The following is a 21,604-nucleotide window of genomic DNA, read 5'->3' as shown; positions in this document are numbered from 1 at the left end:
CAGGGAGCGGGCGGAGGCCCCCCCCCCCGGCCCCGCAGCCTCGCCTGCCGCCGCCGCGAGCGAGGGCCGCCCCGGGGCTCCGTGCCGCCGGTGTCCGGGCCCCCGCGGGGCGGGAGGTTTCGGGGCCCCCGGTTGCTGGCGGCCCCTGGGATCGGTTTCTCGTCCCCGCGGGCGATTCCCGGCTGCGTTCGGCTCCCGGATCGCGGGCAGCGCGCTTCGTCCCCCCGCGGCTCTCGCTGCTGACGCCCTCCCGGCCGCTCTGCGCCTCCTGGCTGCCGGGGTTTTGCGGGAAGAGCTCTGCCCTGGCCGGTGCAGCACCCAGCACGGATACCGGCTCCGSTCCGCCAGGCCTGCGGGAACACGTGTGGCCTAACGGGTGCAAAGTGGGACCAGCCCTGGGCTGTGCTTTTGGGGTCTAGCTTATGGTAGATAACGTTTAGAAACTGTGTGCTTAAGAGCTCCAGCCCGGGACTGTTTAACTGTTGGTGTAACAGTTGACCAGCCCGCTGCAGCGGGGAGGGAAGCARAGGAGCAGCGTGGTCCGGCCCAGGTAGCCGTTAGGACTTTGGCTTGGCTGTCAGAGCCTTGTGACTGTCACGCTGCGGAGGGGCTTGGCTGGGGCGGGGGGTCTGAGCTGACTCACCGGTGGAGATGCTAAAGGGCAGGCCTGTGTTTTGAAGAACTCTTTCCTCTGGATYTCTTCTGCTTTGCTAAATATTTAGATTAGAAGTGACAGCTGAGCGGTGTCTTCAGCATGGTGCTTTTCACGGGAACCTGGCTGGGGCTGGCCCATATGGTCTCTGCTACCCTTGGCAGAAGTAACCCGCGCTGGCACGTGGCCACGGTTCCCCTCAGTGCCCTGGGTTGAAAAATAAGAGCCGGATTCCTGCTGTGTTGTGGCTTCCCTCTCTTTCCTGGCAGGATGGCTCCCCTTGGCTCCGGGCAGGCCTTGCCTGCTCATCTGCAGGCAGTGGCACGCTTGTTCATCCCGGCTGGCGGGTGCCCCAGGAGCACCCAGCACTGCTCCCCGGCTGCCGGCTCCACGTGAGCCCAGATGTGTAGCCTCCCGGCAGCTTCCTGGGGACTGCGAGCTTCAGCACGTGCTGCTGCCTCTGGCCCAGAGATAAATGGGCTGTGGTGTACCGAGATGCGGGCACGGGGCTGGCTGGCATGGGGTGGCGTCCCATCCTCGGTGGATGGATCCAASCAGTGGTGGTTTTGGGAGGGAAGCAGCTCTCATTGCCTCTATGTTGCCTATGAGAGCCCTGTGGGCAAGCAAACGGAGCCGTGGGCATGCTCTGGGAGGCTGTCCCGGGCCTTGCGTGTCGGGGCAGACCTTGGCACGCAGAGGTCAGCTGGGGACTTGCGCAGATGTCTGCCCTCTGGCCGGCTGGACCGCTTCGATCCAGCCTGCAGCTGGGCATGGAAGGAGTTGGCGTGGAGAGAGCTGCTGGCGGAGGGCCCAGGCTGTGTTTGCCTGGGGGCAACCCGGGGACCTTTTAGAAATGGAAAAATGTCCTAAAAGTATCCTGAGCCCTTGGGTTTAGGGCGCTGCTGCCTGCCCATCCGGGAGGAGAGCTAGCCTGGCCAGGGCCCCATGGAGCCTAGCAGGTCTCTGCCTGGCAGTCTTGCTGGCCAGTGGCTGTAACTCTCCAGGACTGTTTGCTCCCCTGGCGAGTCCCCGGCTCTGCGGGAAGAGCCGAATGAGCTGTGGCCAGCTGGACTCAGCATCAGGAGGCCGRGCGTGCTGGAGGAGTCCCCCGCGGGGAGAGGGAGTCCCTGCAGCCCCCAGGCTGGGCAGCAGGGTGGGTGGGCGCACAGGCTTGGAGATTGGTGGGGGCACCTCTGGTGTCCTCCAAAGCAGGGTCTGAGGGGACCCTGGACCTGGCGCAGCCCGTTCTGCCTGTGTGAGGCTGTGCAGCAGTTTGGTGACTTCCCTGTACCTGCCCGCCACCAGGGCGGGAGCGGCTGAGTCACCTGGCCACGTGGAGCATGTTTACAGGTGGCATCCGTCCCCGGGAGGGGATGTGCCCCAGGGACAGATGGGCACCGTGGGCAGGAGGAAGATTAGCTGTGTTTGGCCATGCCAGTTTGCTGCTCTGGCACTGACAGTGCCCGTGGGGCTGATGCTGCCTTTAGAGGGAGCTGAGCCTCTCCTGGCAAGCTGGAGGCTTGGAGGGCTGTTGCCTGCACGCTGCCTCCAGCTGAACGGGAGCTGAGCCTGCGCCGCGGCTCCTGCCGCGCCGGTGCTGCTGCTTCGACAGGTTGGGCCGGTCCCCGCGGAGGCAAGCTCGCGGGGGCGACGGCATGCTGGCGGGCCACCGGCCGGCTCCGCACCGTGGCTCCACGCTGGCGCCGTCCCTTCTCCCCGCGACTCTGAGGGCTGACCCGCTGGCCAGCATGGTGCTGGAGAGGATCAAGGGCAAGCTGCGGAGATGGGGCAAGCAGGTGTGCTACTCCCTGCTGGTGCTGCTCTACATGTGGTGGCCCGCATGCCTCACGCCCTCCCTCCGTTACAGGCTGGTCTTCGGCATGCTGTATCCTGCCTATGCTTCCTACAAGGCTGTGAAGACCAAAAACATCCGGGAATATGTGAGTATGAGGGACGTGGTGCCTGTGCAGCTGGAGCCCTCTGCTCCTTCCCTGCCCCGTGCCCCAGCCCCTGGGTGATGGGCCTGCCCGCTTCCCCGCAGGTGCGCTGGATGATGTACTGGATCGTGTTTGCGATCTTCATGGCCACGGAGACCTTCACTGACATATTTATTTCCTGGTAAGCTTGGTGTGTGGTCACTGCAGCACTGGTGCTCTGGAGGGTGGTGGGAGCGGGTCTGGAAGGATCCCTGTGTCCTGGGAGCACCCATGCYGTGGGGGAGGCGGCTGCCTTCCTCCTGTGTGCTAGGAGAGAAGCACAGGCTCACCCCACTGCCTGCCCAGCGCCTGGGTCTGTGCCAGCCCCCACAGCCTGCTGCCGGGTCTCCAGGCCTGATGCTAGAGTGAGAGGCACCATCACCCTGGGGTGAGAGCAGCAGGTGCCCTTGGAGCCCCCGGCACCTTCTCACCTCTGTGTCCTCCCCCTCTCTGGCAGGTTTCCCTTCTACTACGAGATCAAGATGGCCTTCGTCATCTGGCTCCTCTCCCCCTACACTAGAGGGGCCAGCCTGCTGTACCGCAAAATCGTGCACCCCACGCTGTCCCGCAAAGAGCAGGTAAYGGGTGCCTGGCTCTCCTGGGCCCTGCACGCCCTGGGGGGAGGGCTGGGGGGCGGCAAGGAGCTCGGCTCACCGGGCAGGACCCCTGGCTCAGAGCAGTGTGCTGGGTGAGCCGGCTGCGAGGCCGTGGGGCAGGGCTGGGGGCGGGTCGTGGGGCCGRATTCCTCCCTGAGGCTGTGCGTGCTGAGTGCCGCGGCGGTTGTCCTGGCAGGAGATCGACACGTACATCATCCGAGTCAGGGAGCGCAGCTACGAGACCATGGTGCGCTTTGGCAAGAAGGGCCTCAACATAGCAGCCACGGCCGCGGTCCAGGCGGCAGCCAAGGTACCGGGCGCGTGGGGCTGAGCTGGGACCGGGTGCACGGGGCTGAGCCGGGACTGGGCCGTGCTCTGGGGGCGGAGGCTGCTCTGGTTTTCTGTAGGTGCTTCAGCTCCGGGGATCCCAGCAGGAAATTGCTGCCCCGTGTCGTTCAAGGCCGTGCTTCTGCTCGCCTTTCCTGTTCTCCCGGCTGCGCCAGCCTGGCTTCCCGCACACTCCCCGCCACCTCTGCCCCAGTGCGGCAGGCGAGCGGCGACCTACCCAGGGGCCGCCTGCRGGAAACCTCGGTGCCTGGGGCTGGGCCGGCATCGGGTCCCGGCCGACCCCTGGGAGGAGTCTGCGGGCACAGAGCCCTGTCCCGTGGGACTGCATCGCCCTGGGCTGTTGGCACCCAATCCWGCGTGCAGGCACCCCAGTGCCTTGGGTCTGCCCGGTGTCCCTGTGGCTTCCTTCTGTCCTTTCTGTGCCTCCTGCACTGTCTCTTCTCCCCGGACAGAGCCAGGGCGCACTGGCTGGGCGGCTCCGCAGCTTCAGCATGCAGGACCTGCGATCCATCCCGGACGAGGCCCCCGTGCATTACCGGGACCCCCTGTACCTGGAGGAGCCAGAGGACCAGGGCCAGCCGCTGGGTGAGCAAGAGGGGCAGCCGCGAGGGGCTGGAATTGGTGTGCTCCTGGGGAGCCTGTCCCTGGCACGCTCTGACCTGGCTCAGGGCAGCAGGAGGCTTGAGCGAGGCCCCATGGGGAGGGGGAGGGGCAGTTATGGCCCCAGGGCAGGGGCTGCTGTGCCAGGAGCTGTTGCGTGACCCCTGTCCCGCAGGCTACCGAGCAGCTGTGACCGCCCGGCAGTGCGAGAGCGACACGGATGATGAGGAGTGCTGGTCGGACTCGCCAGTCTCGCCCAAGGCTGCGTCCCACGGCAGGGACCCCAAGCCGCTCTCCAGGAGCCAGAGCCTGCGCGTGGTGAAGAAGAAGCCGCAGGGCAAAGAGGTAATGGCTGAGGGGTGCGGGACTGCCGGTGTGGGGCCACCCCGATGTCGAGTGGGACGTGASCCCCTCTCTCTCCCCGTGCAGGGCTCTTCCCGCCTGGTGCGTGCCCGGATCAGGAGGAAGGCAGCTCAGCAGGACCAGGACAGTTAGTGCCCTCAAGGAGGCCCTTTGCCAGGAGTCTTAACCTGAGTTTGCTGCTGCAGCACAAGGAGGGAGCCACGGTTTGTGTGTCCTCGGCCCTGCGGCTGCTCCCTCCTGTGTGCCTCACGCTGGGCGGCCAGGGAAGGGGCTTCCCTGCCGCTTTACACTGAAAATATCTTGTTGTTTGCCCTTTGCCTCTTCCTGGCTGCCCTGTACATCCCAGGGAGCTACCTGGCTGCTAATCGAGCCCAGCTGCTTTGCAGAGGGAGGGCAGGTCTGTCCTGAACCCTTCTGACCCTGACATGGCCCCGATGCCGTTCCCAGCCGTGGCCCTACCTGAGCATCGCTGCTGCAGGTCAGCACCGGTGCCTCTCCCGCTGCGCCCTGGGCTGGCTCGTGCACCGTGGGAGCAGGCTGCCTTTCCCCGGCCTGGCAGAGCCCGCGGGGAGCGACGCCGCGCGGGGTCCTGGGCCCTCACGCTCTCCTCTCTGCCCTGGTGAACACTAAGGGCTCTGCTGGGAAGCCGCGTCCTTGGCTCGGCGTCCCTTCGGGGCCCTGCTCTCCTGACACCGCATTGCCTTATTCCCTGTGTCCCCTCTCCTCCGGAGAGATGTGCCTTGTCCCATCCGTCCTCTGTGAAGCCAAAGACGCAGCCGGTGCCAATCGCCCTGAGCCGCAGGTGCCTTCCTGTGCTGCCCTGGCCGTGCCTGCGGCTGCAGGCCGCCCTGCGTCCTCCTTACTTGAAAGCACAGCGACAGTGCCTGCCTGTGCCCTGCCCAGCACCACGCGGCTCTTAATGTTTTGTACATGGACAATAAATCTTATTTCAGACTTTCAGAAGTGGGAATTGCTTCGGTGCTGCGCCCCTTTCCTGGGAGCTGGGGCCGTGCGTGGGGCTGGCGCAGGGAAGGTGAGCAGGGGGGTGGGTGGGATGCAAGGGGAGGACGCGGCGCTCGATCCGGGCTGGGGCAGGAGGGCTGTGGCTGTGGGGGTGCCATGAGCCCAGGGCCCTGGGGCTGTGTCTTGGCCTTTTGCCGCATTACCGTGGCTCCCATGGCGTGGCAGCAGCAGCCGCCGCCGTGTCCCAACTGGCTGCCCCTGCTGCTGGGATGCTTCTGCTTGTGGCATGCAGGCAGGGCTGCAGAGAGGGAGGTCCCCATCCTCGTGGCCTGGCTGGGACCAGCAGCCCTCTCCCTGCTGCGACTTCCCCATGGCACCTGGCTCCCTTCGCCCCTCTCCCTCAGGGACTTCTGCCCTGCCTCGGTGGGGGCGGGGGGCAGCAAAGCCTCCCGGGGCAGACCAGGGTGGCATGAGGTGACAACGCTGCCTCGTKTTACATCTCCTGTCCCCCTGCGCCCTGCTCTCCGGCCTCAATCCCCTCGCTCCCAATCCTTCTGCCTCACCCTTCGGGCCAATGTTATTTTTAAACCCTGGCTGCTCTCCGTGTTTCTGGGGCTCTTTGGGCGGTGGAGAGGGTTTCCGTCCTTCCCTGGAGGCTGTGTCCGCGCCCCAGGCAGGGGGCAGCTGCCCGGCGCTGGGGCAGCGCTGAGGGGCAGGCAGGGGTGTTGGAGCAGATTAGGTGGAGGTGGCTGGATTAGCTGTGTAAAACTGTCTCGGAGATGATTACTTAAAGCAGCGGAAAAGGAAGGCTGGGTGGGGCCGGGAGAAAGGCCGGGGGTTGCCCGTAATCCTGCTAAAGCCGCTTAGGGAGCGTGGTTCCTCCAAGGATACAGCCCGGAGCGGGATGCTGGGGGCTGGCTGCCCTTGGCAGAGTGCAGACCCCAGCGGGTGCTGGGTGCCAGGCAGTGGGTGCCCGGTAGTAATGGGGTGCCAGGCTGCCTGGGGGGGGGCACAGGGCCCCCCCTGATGCCTGACTCCTCTTACGGCAAGCACTGCACTCCCTGCTGCGAGAGGAACCCCAGGAGATGCTAAAGCCGCCCCTTTGGCTGCTGCCTCCCCTACCGTGCGGGGCACCCGGCAGCGCAGGGGGGGCTGCCCCGGCCCTGCGTGCTCCTGAGGGCAGTGGCAGCCTGCTCCGCTGCCAGCTGCTGATCCCAGCCGTGTCAGCGCCCAGGCCGCTGCCAGGTTGCAGTCAGCAAAGCCGTAATCTCCCTCCGCTGGCAGGGCCCCAGCGGCGCAATTATGTGGCTGACCTGAGCTCGCCCATCCGCTGCGAAGGGCCTCGCCGGCCGGGCGGAGGGGATGCGGAGCCGCGCTGGCAGGTGGGGAGCTGAGCCTGGGGCGGCATCGCAGCGAGCAGCCCGCCTTGCTCCGGTGCAGGGTCGCTCTGCCAGGGGCAGCGCTCCGTCCCCTCCAGGGTGCGGGGACCCTGGCCCAGGGGTGGCCAGAGGAGCCCAGCGCCGCACGGTCCCCGTGCCAGGGGTGCGGGAGGCTGCCTTCCCCTAACCAGCTTCCCCTCGTGCTCGCAGGAGCGAGGTTTGGGCACCGACCTCAGGCTCGCCTGCTCCTGCCAGCCTCTGGCTGCCCTGCACTCAGCTCCCGCGGCTTTCCTGCCCTCCAGCCCTCCTTGCTATTGCCGCAGAGAGCAGGTGCATGCTGGCAGGGGTATCCGGCAGGGCTGGGTGACAGAGGGGTGTCACCTCTCCCCACTGGCAGCGGGGCCAGCAGGAGGACGCATCCCATGCCCCAAAGAAGCGCTGAGCCCCAGGAAGCTGGYGCCCCAGGGCCAGGGACTGCCCGTTCTCGGCTGCTGGCGGGAGATTGCAGCCCAAGCGGGGATGAGCCATTCCCTTGGCACTTCCAAAGGTCAGGGCTCAGGCAGGGGCATGGTAGGGGCTACCCGGCCGGGTACCGCTGAGGGTGCGCGGGGCTGGCAGCCGGGGCCGGGCTCCCTGCAGCGCTGGGGCTGGCTGTGCCCTTGGCTTCCTGGCGTCAGCACCGGTCCCCGGGGCGTCCGACCTCGCGCCGGGGCTGGGACGCGGCAGGGGGAGGCGAGGGGGAGCTTACTCATTAACTGCCTCTGCCGGCCAGACCTCCGYGGGCGCCGGGTGACCGCTGGCCGTGGGAGGTGACGGTGGGTGCTGTCTCGTGCGTCCCGGTGGCACCTTGTCCCTGCGCGTCCCCTTGTGCTGCCCGGGGCTGGGTGCCGGCTGAGCCCCGCCAGCCGTGGGCAGGGGCTCCCCCCCGCCGTGCACCCCCCCGGGGTGCCATGCAGCCCCAGCAAGCACCGAGCTGCCCCCGAGCAGGCTGTTTTGGGGCTCCCTCGCAGATCCCCCCCGGAGTGGACCCCCCACCCCGTGGCCCGGCCCCCCGGGAGCCTTGGCCTCGGCGGCCGGCCCCTGCCCCTCACCTCCGCAGGCCTGGCCTCCCCTTCGCCGCGGCCCCCTCCCGCTCCGGCGCCTGAGTCAGCTGTTCCAGCCCGGAGCCATGTGAGGCCGCGCACACATGGCTCCCGGCGCTGCACAGGGCTGTATTTTTAGCAGACGGTATCAAAAGCATAATTATGTCTGTTGTTTAAATGCAGCCTCTTTTCTGGCAGCCCCGAGAGTTTTCAGCTGCCTCCCGACGCAGAGGGCAAGGAGGCAGGATGCGAAGCGCCGGCCCCGGCTGCCGGGGGGCTGCCCCGGGGCCGCGGGCTCGGCGGGGCCGGGGCTGAGACCCCGCCGCCCCGGCAGGTAAGGGGTCCCCCCTCGCCACCCGCGCCGGCGCCTGGGCAGCGCCCGTCGCCTCCGCAAGCGAGCCCCAGGCTGCGGGCGAGGAGGAGGAGGATGAGGAGGAGGAGGATGGTGGGCGGCGGCGGGAAGCGTGGGAGCGGGAGGGCTGCCCGAGGAGGGGGCCGTGGGAGTCGCAGCCGGGCCGCCCCATCCGCCCTCCCTGCCCGCTCCGGCTGCTCATCCCCGCCTCCCCGCAGGTGACGCTGCCCCGGCCCGGGAGCGGTGGTGGCCATGGCCGGACGGGCACCCCGGGAGCGCGTGGGCGCGGAAGAGAGGCCCCGGCTGAGGGCGCGAGACCCCGCCGGCTCCCAGGTAGGTGCTGGCTGGTCCCCCCCGGCGCTGCCCCTTGGCACCCCGCCAGCCGCGTGCCGCCCGGCGGCTCCTTCCCGGCAGCRGGACGTCGCAGCCCGCTGGCACCCGGCCAGGCAAGGAAACAGCTGCTGAGGGGGTCCAGCCAAGGCGGAGGGGTGCGGAGCAGGGAAACCCCCGTCGCACGGAAGGCGGCGCATCCCTGGACCTTGGCTACCGGCTGCGGCTGGGCTGGGGAGCGTGCCAGTGGCAGAGGGCTGCCCGGCCCCCCAAGGAGGGATCCCGGCTCCCGGCTCGCCCCGCGTCCCCGGCTGCCGTGCTGAGCCTTTGGCCCCGGGGTGAGCTTTTAATTCCATCGAGGTGTTTGAAGCTGGTTGCTGCCACTCGGCTCTGTAAACAAGAGTCCCTGGCAGGCACGGGGATGGCACGGGAGCCAGGCGAGGAGGGGGACTGGCCACGCACCTGTGTCCCCACATGCAGGGTGCTCTGGGACACCTTGGCTCRGGCACCCACCCCTGTCGCTGCCCTTCCCTGGCATGGGCTGGGGGATGCGGGGAAGGAGGGATGCAGGGAGGGGGGATGCTRGTCCCTTTGGATGGGGATGAGCCGCTTTGCGCATCAGAGCACTTTGCCCTTTCCCAGCCTTGACCTTCAGGGCACGCAGCATCCGAGAGCGGCCTGGGAAAGGCAGAGGGAAGGGGTGAAATCTCCGGCTGTGCCCCCTGCAGAGAGGCAGGAAGGTCAGGAGGARGAAGGCAGGACTCCCGGGTCCTTGGCTTCACGGTTAGGGCAGGGAGGGGCGGTTGTGCCAGGACTCCCAGCGCTGCGAGGGGTGCAACCCCGGCGCGCCCTTCCCGGAGCCCGGCTGCAGGACACCTGGGTCCCCGCTCCTGGAGGCTGCTGGGAAGTGACCAGAGCGTGGGAGCCGCCGGGAGCGTGGGGGGGAGCCGCGAGCCGCACCGGGATGCCCTGGGCTCGCTGGGTGGCTGCGGGAGCCGTCGCCGCTCCTCGCCTCCCCTGCGCCGCTCTCCCCGGCCGCGGAGTGGGATTAGCGGCGCATACTCACCTCGCAGGGGCCGGAGGAGATCGGGGCCGGGAGGAGCGGGGCGCGGGAGCGTGCGGCCGGCTCCCGCCGCGCGGCTGCCCAGGCCGCGGCGCACCGCGAGCCAGGGCTGGAGGGGAGCGCAGGCTGCCAGAACAGTTGGGCTGTGGCCCTAATTCCCAGAAAGCTACTCGTGTGGGAGTGAGTGTCCTCCCGTGCCCTCCGCTCCGCGGCAGCCTCCAGACTCCTGAAGGTTTGACGTTTTTAAGCACCGGGTGCAGATTAGCGAAAGCGCTCTCGGCCATCTCGCCCGGTGCGCGGCGGGGGGAGCGGGCTGCCTTCCTCCGCCGGCACCCTCGCCCTCCTCACCTGCGCCCGGCCACCTTCCCGCAGCGGAGGCAGGTAGGTGCGTGCCGGCTGCGCCGGGCTCTGTGCCGGGGCTGGATCTGCTGGCGGGGCTGGGAGGAATCCGGCGCTGGCAGGAGGAGGAGGAGGAGGAAGGGCAGGGGCAGAGGGAGCCGGAGGGGCTCTGGGCCAGCCGGGGAGGGGGCATGTCGAGCCTGTTTTGCATGAGAAAAAGGCTGGATTTCAGGCTGCTTTCCCAGCCGGAGGCAGGCTGCTCGCCGGGTCCTGGGGCGGGGGGGCCGTGCTGGGGGCTGCCGCGGGGCCCCGGGCTGCTTGGCTCCGGCCCAGGCAGGGCAAAGGCGGCCGGGCAGGGATGGGGGTGCCGGGCAGGTCCGGTCGGGCTCCTCGGCGGCTGGGGCTGCCCCAGCGTCAGCGTGGAGAGCGGGTGCTGGGATGCCAACGAGCCTTTGCGCGAGGACCCCCCCCCCCCCCCCCCCCCCCCCCCCCCCCCCCCCCCCCCCCGCCGCGGGGGACGGCATCCTCCGCCCCGCGTCCTCGCAGCGTCGCCCCATCCTCCAGCGCCGAGCGGGGCAGGGATGCCAAGGTTTCTAATTCGGGCGCTTCCGGCCTCCCGCCGCGCGTTTCTGGCCGGCGTTTGGCTTGTGGGTGTTTGGAGTTCCTCTGCTCGCCCTCTGATTTAAGGGAAAAGCCAGGAAGAGYGGAGCTCTCGCTGGCCGGGGGGCAGGTTGTGCCAAGCCACCAAGGCAGCGCGCCCCCCCCTTGGGGGGGTTCTCTCTAAATGGAGCCTGAGCTGGCAAAATCCGAGCTAGTGCTGGAYGGATCCCAGCGCCGGGGCCGGATCCCCACCGCAGCGCCCGGGGGGATCCTCTCCGGGGTCATCCCGGGATGCTGGGGACCGGCGGGACCCTGGCCCAGGCACGGAGCGTGCCGGCTGGCGTCGCTCTCCTCCGGACGGGGCGGGAAGGCAGCCGAGCCCCGAAGCAGCCTGCTGGCAGCAGCCCTTCCTCACGAGGGCTCCAGCGCCATGGGGAGGCTTTGCGGGACCCGGGGCGCCCGGCACCGGCAGGGGAGCCGGCCTTGCTCCGGCTGCCTTCCGGTTCCATCCGCAGTGGTGGCCCTCGTGCTCGCGGTGGGAGCGGAGGGCGGTCGGGGCAGGCAAGCGGTGGCAGCCGCGGATGGTGGGACACGATGGTGGGCAATTCCCAGCCTCTCCTCTGCTCTGGCTTGCCTCAGCCTGGGACAACCTGTCCCCCCTGTCCCCGGCTGACCCGCTCACGGCTGGCCCCTCGGCAGTGCTGCGCCGGTCCTGGCTGGCGTTGACTCATCCTTGCTGGCCAGGATGCCGGCAGCCGACCCGCTCGCTCCCTTCCCAGGGTCCGGCCGGGCAGCCGGCTCCCGGCCCAGCGGCCCCGGGGTGCCACGGCCCCGCAGTGACACCTCTCCCCCGGCCCGGCGGGGTCTCGCCGGCCGCCGAGGGACCCAGCCCTCCCGGAGCCGTCTGCCGCCGGGAGAGACGGGAAGGAAAGGGGAAGAGAGAGTTTCTCTTTCAGCACCTTCTCATCCCGGGAAGGAACAGGCTCGCCCACGCCGCGGGCCCTGTCTGATTCCCCTCCCTGTTCCCTGGCACCGAGCGAGCCCTGGGCCAGGGGGGAGCCGGGCGCTGTGGGCAGCAGCCCCCGGAGCAGCCCCAGCAGCGTGGGAGCGAGCGGCCGGCAGGCAGCGTAACCGCCTTGCTCGGGGGGCACCGGGTCCTGCACGGCCCCGTGCGTGCCCCAGCGGGAGCATTGCTCCGGTCTTTGCTGCRATAAATGCCAGGAGGCTGCAGGCAATTGCAAAGGGACCTTGCTGTCATCCCACGCTCTCCGCCGCTGCCCGCTGCCCCCCAGCCGTGGCCGTGCCGCGGCCAGCGCCGGCAAGGGTTAACCCACAGCTCCTGCTCGCAACGGGGCCAGACYGCACAGCAGCTGCTGAGCTGTAACGAAGCCCGTGGTCTGATGTTAATCACGCTGCTGGGCTCACGCGGCCGCGGCCTGCCTTCACCCCCGCCGCCCCGCGGGCAGCCCGGCGCGGCGGGCGTGCGTGCGTGCGCGTGGGGCGCGCGGCGCAGCGGGGCCGGGGGAGGCTGTGCGGCGCGGCTGCGGGTTTATGTAACGCGTGTGCAGGGTATTCCCGGGACACGCATGCACATTATGTAAAGCCGGMCGGCGCCTCCGGCACCATCCCCGCGGCTCCCTGGAGGAGGCGCCGAGCCCAGTGGGGCTGCGGCATGGGGGTGCCCACCGAGGGGGTCCGCCCGACCCGCTCCCTCCTGGCCTGACCCCTCGCCCGCTGCCGTCACCCCGCCGGGGCCACGCTCCCGGCCCCCCGCGCAGCCGGAGCAGCTCCCCGGGGATCAGACATAAGCTGTAGCCGCTCACGGGGGAGCGGGAGCCCATGTGCTTGCGGTCGGCACATGGATGTGCGCCGGTGCATCTCGCCGCTCGGAGGTATCTGTGTCGGGAAGCTGGGGGCTGCGGCCGGGGGGGACAGCTAGCGCGTGGGCGCAGCGCGGGGGACGTCGCAGCAGGCACCGGCTGGTGAGGAGGACCCGACTGCTCCGGGGTGGTAGGTGCTGGCTCATGCCTGGCAGACAGCAGAGCACGATCTGTCTGTGTGTGCAAGCCCGTGGCACGGAGGGATCCGGCCCTGGATACCCCCAGCCCTGCAAAACCCATCCCCTCGTCTCCCTCGCTCGCAGCATCCTCCCTCRCTCGCAGCATCCTCCCTCCCGCACAGCTTCCCTGGACCGTGGGCGAGACAGCGCCGCTCGGCTGCCCACTGTGCCGGCCTCGAGCTCTGCATTAAGCCCTCGGGCGGCCCCAGCACACCATCCACGGCACCCTGCCTTCCCTCCCGGCCTGCGCGGGCTCAGCAGCCAGGAGGAGACCCTCTGCCCAGAGAGGCAGAGGAGCTTTGCCTTCCTCCCGGGCAGCTGCGAGAGGAGCGACTGGGGTAGGGCTTTTGCAAGGCAAAATGATGGGGCCTGTGGCCAGATCCGTACGAGCTACCCGGCGTTTGGGCAGAGCTGGTGGGGTTGTGCCCCGCCATCTCGAGGCAGAGGATGGGCTGGAGCCACGGGAACCAGCGGCTTCGTGTCCCGTCGGGACGGGCTCTCGGGCATGCTGCGTCCGTGGCCCCGATGGAGGCGGCGCAGTGCTCTGCACCAGGCACGCTGCCGCCCGTCTCCCCGGCGCTTGGCTCCTCTCCAAGCGGCGTTTCTCCCGTTCCAGTTTCACCCACGGCACGAGGCCGAGGCCGGGCCCAGCCGGCGTCTTTCGTCGGGAGCAGGGCGGCTCGGCCGCGCCGGGAAACAAAGGGCGCTTTCTTCGCGCGGGGCAGAGCGCGGCGGCGGGCGAGCACACCTGCCCGCCTTGGCACGGCCGCCCGACGCGCACGGCACCCCCGGGGCTGGGCGGCGCGCCGGCACCGCGCCACGGCAGCCCGTCAGCGCCGGCGTGAGCAACCAGGGCCGCGCTCGCCCGCCGCCGCGCCAGTCGCTGCGGGAGCCCTCGGAGGCTGCGCGCTCTCCGCCGCCGCAGCCGCCTGCAGCCGCCGCGGGAGGGTCTCGTTCCCCGGTGCCGGCGCCGCTCTCGTGGGTCGCTCTTCCCCGTCTGCCTGAGCGCGGCGGGGCAGCCCCTGCTCCAAGAACGCTAGGGAAGAGAAGCACGGACATCCCCAGGCCAATGGATCAGAAAATCCAGCTCCAGAATTCGGAGAAGAACATCCAAAGGGCGACACGGGCGGCTTTCTGCCTCCTCCAGATCCCAGAGCCCGACCCCTTCAGCCTGTGGGTCTAGGCGCTCCCTGCCACCCGGCTTCGCCTCCCCCGGCCCCGGGTGCCGGTGCGGAGAGGCCACGCTCGGAGCCAGCTCCTCACCCTGCTGCGCTAACCCTCCCGYGGCGCGCGGTCCTCGATGGAGCCTCCCTGCGCCGTGCCAGGTAGACAGCGCTGCGGGGACGGGGAGGACGCCGCGTGCCGGGGTGCCGCTGGCTGCGCTTTGGGGGCACCTCGTTGCTCTGCCTGCAGGCTCCCCTCACCCGCGTTTTGCCCCGAGCACCGGGCGTCCTGCACCCCGGGGTGCCCCACGCCAGCTCTGCTCCGCGCCCCCAGCAGGGAACAAGGACCAGGGACGCTGTCCCACCCCAGAGGTGGCTGCGGTTTTGCAGCCGCGGCTCGGTGCCCGGTTGCTCCTCGCCTGTCCCCCGCGGCTCGGCTGGCCGTGCCGGCTTTCGCGCTGCGGGCAGGGGGGGGGCTGGAGGGCTGCGGGTTGCTTTTGCCCCGTGAGAAAGGGATGCAGCCGCTGGCTGCTGCGCGCCTCCAAGGACCGGCTGCGAACCGTGTGCGTGCGCGTGTGGCCTGGGTCCCAGAGGAGTGTTAATCCAGCAAATCTCCCCAGGCATTCCTACCAGGAGGGGCCTCTCGGCAGCGGGAGCCGAAGCTCCCCCTTGCTGCCAGCCCTCCTGGGAATCGGAGCCCGGCCCTGGCCGGAGGCGAATACCTGCGTGGGGCACGGCCGCCCCACGCTGGGTGCCAGCAGCCGGGCGCGGGGCCAGGCTGGGCGCGGAGGGCCGGGTGGGCGCGGAGGTGCGTCGCGGCCGCCAGCCCCGCGGGGCTGGGCGCAGGGGGGCCGGGCCGGGGTGGGGACCCGCTCCCCAGCCATGTGACCGCCCCGATCGTGCTCGCCGGCAGATGGGATGGAGCATGGGCGGCCCGGAGCCAGGGTGCCCCGCTTGCTCGTCTCTTCCTCGGGTGCACCGTGGTCTCCCACCGTGCACGGGAGGATGGAGCTGGGGGGGGACAGGTAGAAAGCAGCACCGCAGCACCAACACCCCATGCTCACGTGCCGCACTTTCCCCCATTGCAAACCAYGTGGGGCTGGCTCAGTGCCCTGGCAGCATTTGGGCAGGGCAGGAACGGTGCCGGATGCCCCTCCGTCCCATTCCCGGGCGTCCACCTTCCCTCACACCATGCTCTCTGCCCCCAGGGTCCGGCCCGCCTGGGACGGTGCTGAGCACCACATGAACGGCGCGGAGGCATGGCCAGCGACGCCAGGATGGGGGAGGCCCTGCTGCGCTGGAGCAGACCCCAGGAGGCAGCCCGGGACGCCTGGGTGACGGAGAGCAGCGGGGCAGCGGGGGCCCTGCCTCGGACGGGCGCCGCGGAGCCGGGACTGGCGGCCCCGGGCTACCAGGAGCCCGCCAAGCTGGGCTACGGCCCCGGGCTGGATGCGGAGAAGGGGCAGCTCTGGAGGGACTCCGAGGGGTGCCCGGGGCTCGGCCGGGAGCCTGCGGGGGGCCGGCTGGGCTGTCCCTACCCGCCGGCACCGGCGTGCGTGCGGGACGCCCTGTGCCGCCTGCCCCGCGCCCTCAAGGACGGCACTGACCTCCCGCTGCTGCCGGAGCCCCGCAACGGCGAGCCCAAGGCGGGCTGGACAGAGCCGGGCAAGGAGCGCCGGGGGCCGCGGTGGCCCGAGGCCGTGCTGGCCGCCCCGCTGGCCCTCTACAGCCACGCTTACCGCCGCTACCCCCTGCCCTTCGCGGGGCTGGAGAGCCAGCGCCCCGGCAAGCCCCGGGGCCCGGCCGAGCCCGCCGGTGCCACCGCCGCGGGGGACGGGGCCGGCGACCCCCYGGCTTTCCGCCACTGCCCCTTCCTCGTGGAGGCCAAGCTGGCCGAGCGTGGCCCCTTCCTCGTGTCCTCCCTGCTGCCGGCCAAGCCGGCGTACGGCGGCGGGCTGGGCGGCGCGGCGCCGGACGGCCCCGGGGCGCTGGGCGACGGGCACTACGCCGCTGCGGACTGGCACCTGGCGCCCTACGCGCCGCCCTGGGCGCAGCCCCTCTACCTGAGCCCCCCGCCGCGGCGCAAGGCGGCTCCGGCCCCCTTCGGCAGCGCCTCCGGCTCGGGGAACAAGGTAAGCGCCGGGGTGCAAAGGCTCCGCGGCAGCCCGGGGTCCCCGCTGCGCCGCAGCTGCCCGTGCCGCTGACGCCAGCTTTAACAGAGCCCTCTGCTCCCCTCCAGGAGTTTTACCCGAAAAAAGACCCCGGTTTCCACCTCCTGGCCAAGGACCAAGTGCAATCTCAGCTGCTCGGCAGGGGCCAGGCGGGGACGGCGAGGCAGGACAGAGACGGGGAGCCGCTGGGTGCCGTGTGGAGGGACGGCAGAGCCGGTGGCAGCCCGGTGGCGCCCGCTCCTGCCGCCCCGCCGCCGCCTGCCAGCGCCGGCCACGCGGGACGCCCGCTCTTCTTGCTGCAGCCCGGCGCGCCGGGGGGCTCCTGGGCCGGCACGCGGCCCCGTGCCGTGGATTTCCCTCYGGAGCCGGCGCCGGGCAGGCCCTCCAAGCCCAAAGATGAGAGCCTCACGTACCAAAGCCTGGCGCCCGGGTCGCCGCTGGGACCGAGGGAGCCCGACCCATCGCCTCTGCTCACCGACGGACGCTACCCGCTGGCCCTTTCCAACCCGGAGCTGCCCGCGGCTTGTCTCTGCGCCGCGCCGGGCTGCGAGCGGTGCCCTGGTGTGGGCTGCCGGGCGCTCGGCCCCTCGGCTGCCCCGGCCGAGGCCCCRGGGCCGGACGGCGAGGCGGCGCTGGGCGCCAAAGGGGGCGGCTTTGCCTGCCCGCCCAGCAACCACACCAAGCTGAAGAAGACGTGGCTGACGCGCCACTCGGAGCAGTCCTCGCCGCGCTGCAAGGCGCCCGCGGAGGGCAAGCGCTCRGCCAAGCGGCCGCACGGCGCCGCCGACGGTGCCGGTCCCGCCAAGCGGGGCACGAAGGCTGAGGACCGCGCGGGCGTTGCGTGTCCCGGCGCCGAGGAGTGGACGGCGTTCCCGCAGGAGAGGAAGGTGCAGCTGGGAGAGGGAGGTAAGGCGACCGCAGTGGCAACGTGGGAAGAGTCGCATCCCGGTTTCCGGTGCCCATGGCATGCCACCCATGGGAGAGGGCACATGAGTGCGCGCTGGGGGCAAGGGATGCTCAGGGCTGAGCTGGCTGATAAGAAAGCCCTTATGGAAGTTTTTCCTTGTGGAAGTGATAAAGCCTGAGCAGCATCCCCCGGGTTTGCTCCCGCTGTCCCTGTCTCCCCSTCCTCTCCCGGGTCTGGCGTCGCTGGGTCGGCACCCTCCTCAGGGAGGTGCCGGCACGTTGGACGTGACCCCCGGAGATCTCCCAGCCCTACTTTCCAGCCCTACTTTCTGGCCTAGTTTCTGGATGACGCCGCGGCGTCCCCGTCCTCCGGGGCCGGGTGGCCAGCGCGTCCCCGCCTTCCCAACACTAATTTTCGCGCAGGGCTGCTCCTTCCCAGGAGCATCCCAGCACAGATAAGGAAGCCTGGTGATCCCCAGGGCACGTTTAATCNGCCAGCACGTCCCCACGCGCCAGGCCTGGCACCCACACCTGCCTCCCGCCTCCCCCAGGAGCGCGGAGCTGCGCCGGCGAGGGCAGCGCGGGACGCCGGGAGCGGCGGCGCCTGCAGAACGTGCCCTGCACGGCGCTGCCCGCGAGCATCCCGCGGTGCTGCGCCTGCGCGGCCCGCGCCCAGCCCGGCCCCGGGGCCGACGGCGAGGACGACGACCCCCCCGAGAGCGCCTGCAGGCTGCTGCACTTCCGCAGGTGAGCGGGCGGGTGCCGGGGCTCAGCGGTGGCTGTGACGGGGGGGTCCCAGCCACCCAGCCCCATGCCAACCTAGTTGGGCCATGGTGATGGAGGAGACGCTTGGGGGCTCGTTGGGCAGCGAATAAAGGCGGTAACGCACCGAGCACTAATCAGCTGGGCTGTCAGAGCAGGGTTTGGATCCGATTAGCTACAAGCTCATCCGGAGCAAGCCTTGGCGCGATGCTCTTTGATGGCCGAGGGCGCAGGCACAGCCAGGCTGAGCACGAGCAAAGTGCGTGACAGCGGTTGTCCCTCCTTGCGGCCAGGACCCGTGTTTTGCCCGGCGGCTCGGTGCCGGTTAGGAGATGGTCCTGCCAGGTTGTGCTGCGCACAAGGTGGGTGCCGGCCGGCTCTGCAGCCCCCTTCGAGAGCACACACACAGCGTCCTGCCCTGCAACCCTGCTCCGGAGCCTGCGGCTCCCGCTGCCACCACGCGCCCCGTCGGTCCCCCCCCTCCTGGCTGAACTCTCCGTCCCCTCCGCAGGTTTGCCTTTGGGGCCGGCGGGGAGCTGAGCGTGGATGGCTTTTGCACCCTGGACGAAGCGGAGGGGGAGATGCTGCACCTGGACGTCGCCGGCAAGGAGAGAAGGAGCAAGAGCGCCGGCAGCAGCCTCTGCCTGGCCAAGTACCTGCTGTCGGTGCTGGGCGACCCCTTCTGCGAGGCTGTGCGGAGAGACAGGGAGGCTTGGCTGGGAGCCCGCGGGGGACACGAGCGTGAGTGGGAGACCTGGGGGTGCCCGTGCTCGGATCCGGCCCTTGGGCGCCCGCGCGGGGCTGGCTGGGGAGGGCACCGGGCGTCGGGGAGCRGGGAGGCACCGGGGGCCGGGGGCTGCTGCCGCTCCAAACCGCGTGCCTCCGATATGCGCGCAGCCGGAGGGACRCCCCGGGCTCGGAGGCGGAGGGGAGGCTGATGGCTGGGTTTGCCCGCAGGGGTGACGGCCTGGAGGCGCGGGGAAGGAGCCCCCCAGCTCTGYGACGCCTGCCAGCGCGGCCTCTTCAACTCCCACTGGAGCTGCGCCAGATGTGGCTTCCAGCTGTGCCCCGACTGCCACCGCGGCAGGCGGCAGGAGGCCGGCCAAGGTACCAGCTGGGGGTCCCGGGAAGCCGGGGGAGCCGCTGCCCCAGCTGAGCCCCAGCTGGGCTTTGCTTCTGGTGAATGCACCCTCTGTCTTGCAGAGGACACGGCACGGCCGGCTGAGTGTGTCCCCGGGCAAGACCACAACGTCGGGTCCCTCGTCCCCACGCAGTTCGTCCCCATCCACGGTGAGCGCCCCCGGCCCCCCGCTCGCTGCCCGCGGGGATGGATCCCCCCCCCCGGGGCGGCCGCCGGGCCGGGGCGCTGAGCCGCGTCTCCCCGTCCCCAGTCCTCACCGAGCTCTGGAAGCTGCTGCACCAGGTCCGGGCCAAGTTCGACATCAAGTCGCGCTGCCCCTGCGGGGCGGCCGCGGCGGACGGGGGCCCGGCGGAGGCGGCGGGGAGCAGGCAGGTACGAGGGGCCGTGCCCGGCCCCGCTGCAGACCCCGCTGGCGGGTGCCTGGGGGCAAAACCCCGGGGAAGGGACTGGCCCGCGGGAGAGGGATGCGGAGGGGACGTGCTCCCCACGGGGCGCCCACCTGGACCGGTGGCTCGYGGTGTTTCAGGAGAAGCTGGGGAAGGAGATGCCGCCTCTCCAGCCTGGCAGCAACGGCGAAGCCGACATGTCCAGGCCCATCAAGGAAGGTAGGGCTGGCGGGTTCGGGGATGCTGCGCTGCATCCCTAGGAATGGCAACCCCTCAGGATGCCGGGCGGGGAGGTGGCGGAGGACCGGGGCCGCCCTGACGCATCTCTGCCCCCTCGCCTCCGAGCAGAGAGCCCCGAGCCGGGGCCGCGCTCGCCGGGGGGGCCGGCGCCCCGGGGGGCCGTGCAGACCGCCACACTCTGCGACCTCCTCGCCTCCACCGCCGTCAAGCTGTGCCTGGGGCACAACGGCGTGCGCATGGCCTTCGCCCCCGTCTCGCCCGCCCTGCCCAGCGTGAGTACCRYGCTCGGCGCGTCCCCGCYGCACCGGGACCGGGACYGGGACTGGGGGAGCGGGCTGACGACGACGCCTTCGCCCCCAGGACACCCGCCTCGCCAACATCCTGGACAGCATCATCGCCCGGGTGGTGGAGAGGAAGATCCAGGAGCGGCAGGCGGGGTGCGAGCCCGGTGGCCCCGGCGCCGCCGAGCCCCCCGCCTCCCACTGCCTGCTGGCGCCCGGCGGGCTCCTCTGGCTCCGCCACCCCGACCACGCCGCCAACTACAAGCTCTTCCAGGAGCACTGGCGGCAGGGCCAGGTGAGCTCCGGGGGCCACGTCCCGCCCGCCCGCCCGCCCCTCTCCGCGCCGTGCCACGCCGTGACCCCCCCCCCGGCTGCCCCGGCAGCCAGTCTTGGTCTCAGGGCTGCAGAAGACGCTGGACGGGCGCCTGTGGGGGCCGGAGTCGTTCTGCCCGGCCGGCGGGGAGCAGGAGGTGGAGGCGGTGAACCTGCGGGCGCAGCCGCGCCGCGTGAGGATCAGCAGCAAGGAGTTTTGGGACGGCTTCACCGCCAGCGCCGGTAAGCAGCCGAGCGCCGGCCGGCCGGTTAGCATCAAGGGGACGGGGTTGGGAGGGGGGGATACTGCGTCTTGCTCAGTGCCTGGCATGCAATGAGTCTTTGGGGCCGCAGAGCCGGCTCAATGCCTAGCACGCAATGAGTTTGCCGGGTCTCAGCCCCACGCCAAAAGCGCGCCTGGCCCCTCTTTGGCCAGCCTCATCTCCGCCTCTCCTCCCGGACGGGGCTGCCCTGCGGGCATGTCCGGACGGAGAGCAGATGCYGGAGGGCCTGGCTCCTTTCTGCTGCAATAAATAATCCCCTGCGGGTTTCAGTGGAGCAGGCAGTGGGGGCCTGAGCTCTTGCACACTGCCTGCCCCGAGCACGAGGGGTCATGGCAGTTTTGGGGAGGATGCAAGGGGGAGCAGGGCAGCCCGCGCGTCCCGTCCCCCTGGGATGGCCCTGGGAGCGGGGACGGCTGGTGAAGCGAGGGGCCGAGTGGTGAGGCCGCGCTCTCCCTTCCCGCAGCGCGCCCCGAGCCGGAGCGCGGCGGCGACCTGCTCAAGCTGGAGAGCGGCTTTGGGGACATGCAGCTGTGCCGGTGGGTGCCGAGCCTTCGCCCCTTCCCGGCTCGCCGAGGCTGCCCCGCGGGGAGCYGGACCGGCTGCACGGGGCCGCGTGCCCGGGGCTGCAGCGCGGCTCCGGGGGCGGCGGGCAGCCGAGGCGTGCCGGCGTGCCCCGGGTGCGAGCGCCGCCTCTCCGCCGCAGGGCCACCAACCTGAGCGCCAGCCTGCCGCTGCCGGAGTACTGCGGGCCCCACGGCCGCCTCAACCTGGCCTCCTACCTGCGGGGCGAGCGGGGCCGGCGCTGGCTGCGGCCCCGCGTCTGCGTGGCGTACGGTGAGCGCGGCCCCGCGACGGGGAGCGGGGGGGGGACGCCCAGCCCCGGCTCTGCCCCCCCCTCCCCCCCAGCAACCCCTCTGCTCCCTCTCCGCACAGGCGTGAGCCCCGAGGACAGGACCATCGGGACCAAAAACCTGACGGTGGAGGCGGCCGACTCCATCAGCGTGCTGGTGCACGCGGGGGCATCGCCGCCCGACCGGCCGGGTAGGGCTGGCGCGGGGCCGGGGGGCACCTGCCGTGTCCCCCCCCAGCCGCGCTCACCGCCACTGCGCCCGCAGGGCTGCTGCTGCAAGCCGAGGAGGACGGGGTGGACGCGCCGCTCAAGGAGCGCCTCTGGGACGCCCGCAGCCGCCCCGGCGCCCTGTGGCACATCTTCCGCGCCGAGGACGCCGGCCGCATCCGGGACTTCTTGCAAAAGG

At 70.9% G+C, this 21,604-nt stretch overlaps 2 protein-coding genes across 2 annotated transcripts in view; both read left to right on the top strand.

Annotated features, from left to right (window-relative positions):
• The first annotated feature begins 273 nt into the window (after positions 1-273).
• On the top strand, positions 274-5,493 carry REEP4 (receptor accessory protein 4). The gene is made up of 7 exons (XM_026081904.1): positions 274-2,592; positions 2,694-2,770; positions 3,086-3,206; positions 3,421-3,534; positions 4,025-4,157; positions 4,348-4,517; positions 4,602-5,493. Exons 1-7 carry the CDS (start codon positions 2,308-2,310, stop codon positions 4,665-4,667), a joined length of 966 nt encoding a protein of 321 aa, XP_025937689.1. The 5' UTR covers positions 274-2,307; the 3' UTR covers positions 4,668-5,493.
• Positions 5,494-15,124: 9,631 nt separating this feature from the next.
• The window catches only part of HR (HR, lysine demethylase and nuclear receptor corepressor), a 20,673-nt gene continuing 14,193 nt past the window's right edge, over positions 15,125-21,604 (top strand). The window contains exons 1-15 of the mRNA XM_026081674.1: positions 15,125-15,997; positions 16,105-16,942; positions 17,494-17,689; positions 18,216-18,445; positions 18,662-18,811; positions 18,908-18,994; positions 19,096-19,229; positions 19,387-19,450; positions 19,580-19,743; positions 19,832-20,047; positions 20,136-20,307; positions 20,812-20,884; positions 21,052-21,182; positions 21,282-21,369; positions 21,453-21,596. Coding sequence (XP_025937459.1) covers positions 15,125-15,997; positions 16,105-16,942; positions 17,494-17,689; positions 18,216-18,445; positions 18,662-18,811; positions 18,908-18,994; positions 19,096-19,229; positions 19,387-19,450; positions 19,580-19,743; positions 19,832-20,047; positions 20,136-20,307; positions 20,812-20,884; positions 21,052-21,182; positions 21,282-21,369; positions 21,453-21,596 — 3,560 coding nt within the window. The remainder of the gene's footprint in view (positions 15,998-16,104; positions 16,943-17,493; positions 17,690-18,215; positions 18,446-18,661; positions 18,812-18,907; positions 18,995-19,095; positions 19,230-19,386; positions 19,451-19,579; positions 19,744-19,831; positions 20,048-20,135; positions 20,308-20,811; positions 20,885-21,051; positions 21,183-21,281; positions 21,370-21,452; positions 21,597-21,604) is intronic.

Source organism: Apteryx rowi, unplaced genomic scaffold (genome assembly GCF_003343035.1).
Source record: "Apteryx rowi isolate R43461 unplaced genomic scaffold, aptRow1 scaffold_56, whole genome shotgun sequence".
Taxonomy (NCBI): Eukaryota; Metazoa; Chordata; class Aves; order Apterygiformes; family Apterygidae; genus Apteryx; species Apteryx rowi.
Note: the sequence above shows the minus strand (reverse complement) of the source record. Positions and strands in the feature narration are given on the sequence as shown.

Excerpts from the sequence above, each read along its gene's own strand:
- REEP4 (XM_026081904.1), top strand. The coding sequence starts at position 2,308 with ATGCTGGCGGGCCACCGGCCGGCTCCGCACCGTGGCTCCACGCTGGCG. Across the intron at positions 2,593-2,693 it reads CCAAAAACATCCGGGAATAT|GTGCGCTGGATGATGTACTG; the intron begins GTGAGTATGAGG and ends GCTTCCCCGCAG. Across the intron at positions 2,771-3,085 it reads ACTGACATATTTATTTCCTG|GTTTCCCTTCTACTACGAGA; the intron begins GTAAGCTTGGTG and ends CCTCTCTGGCAG.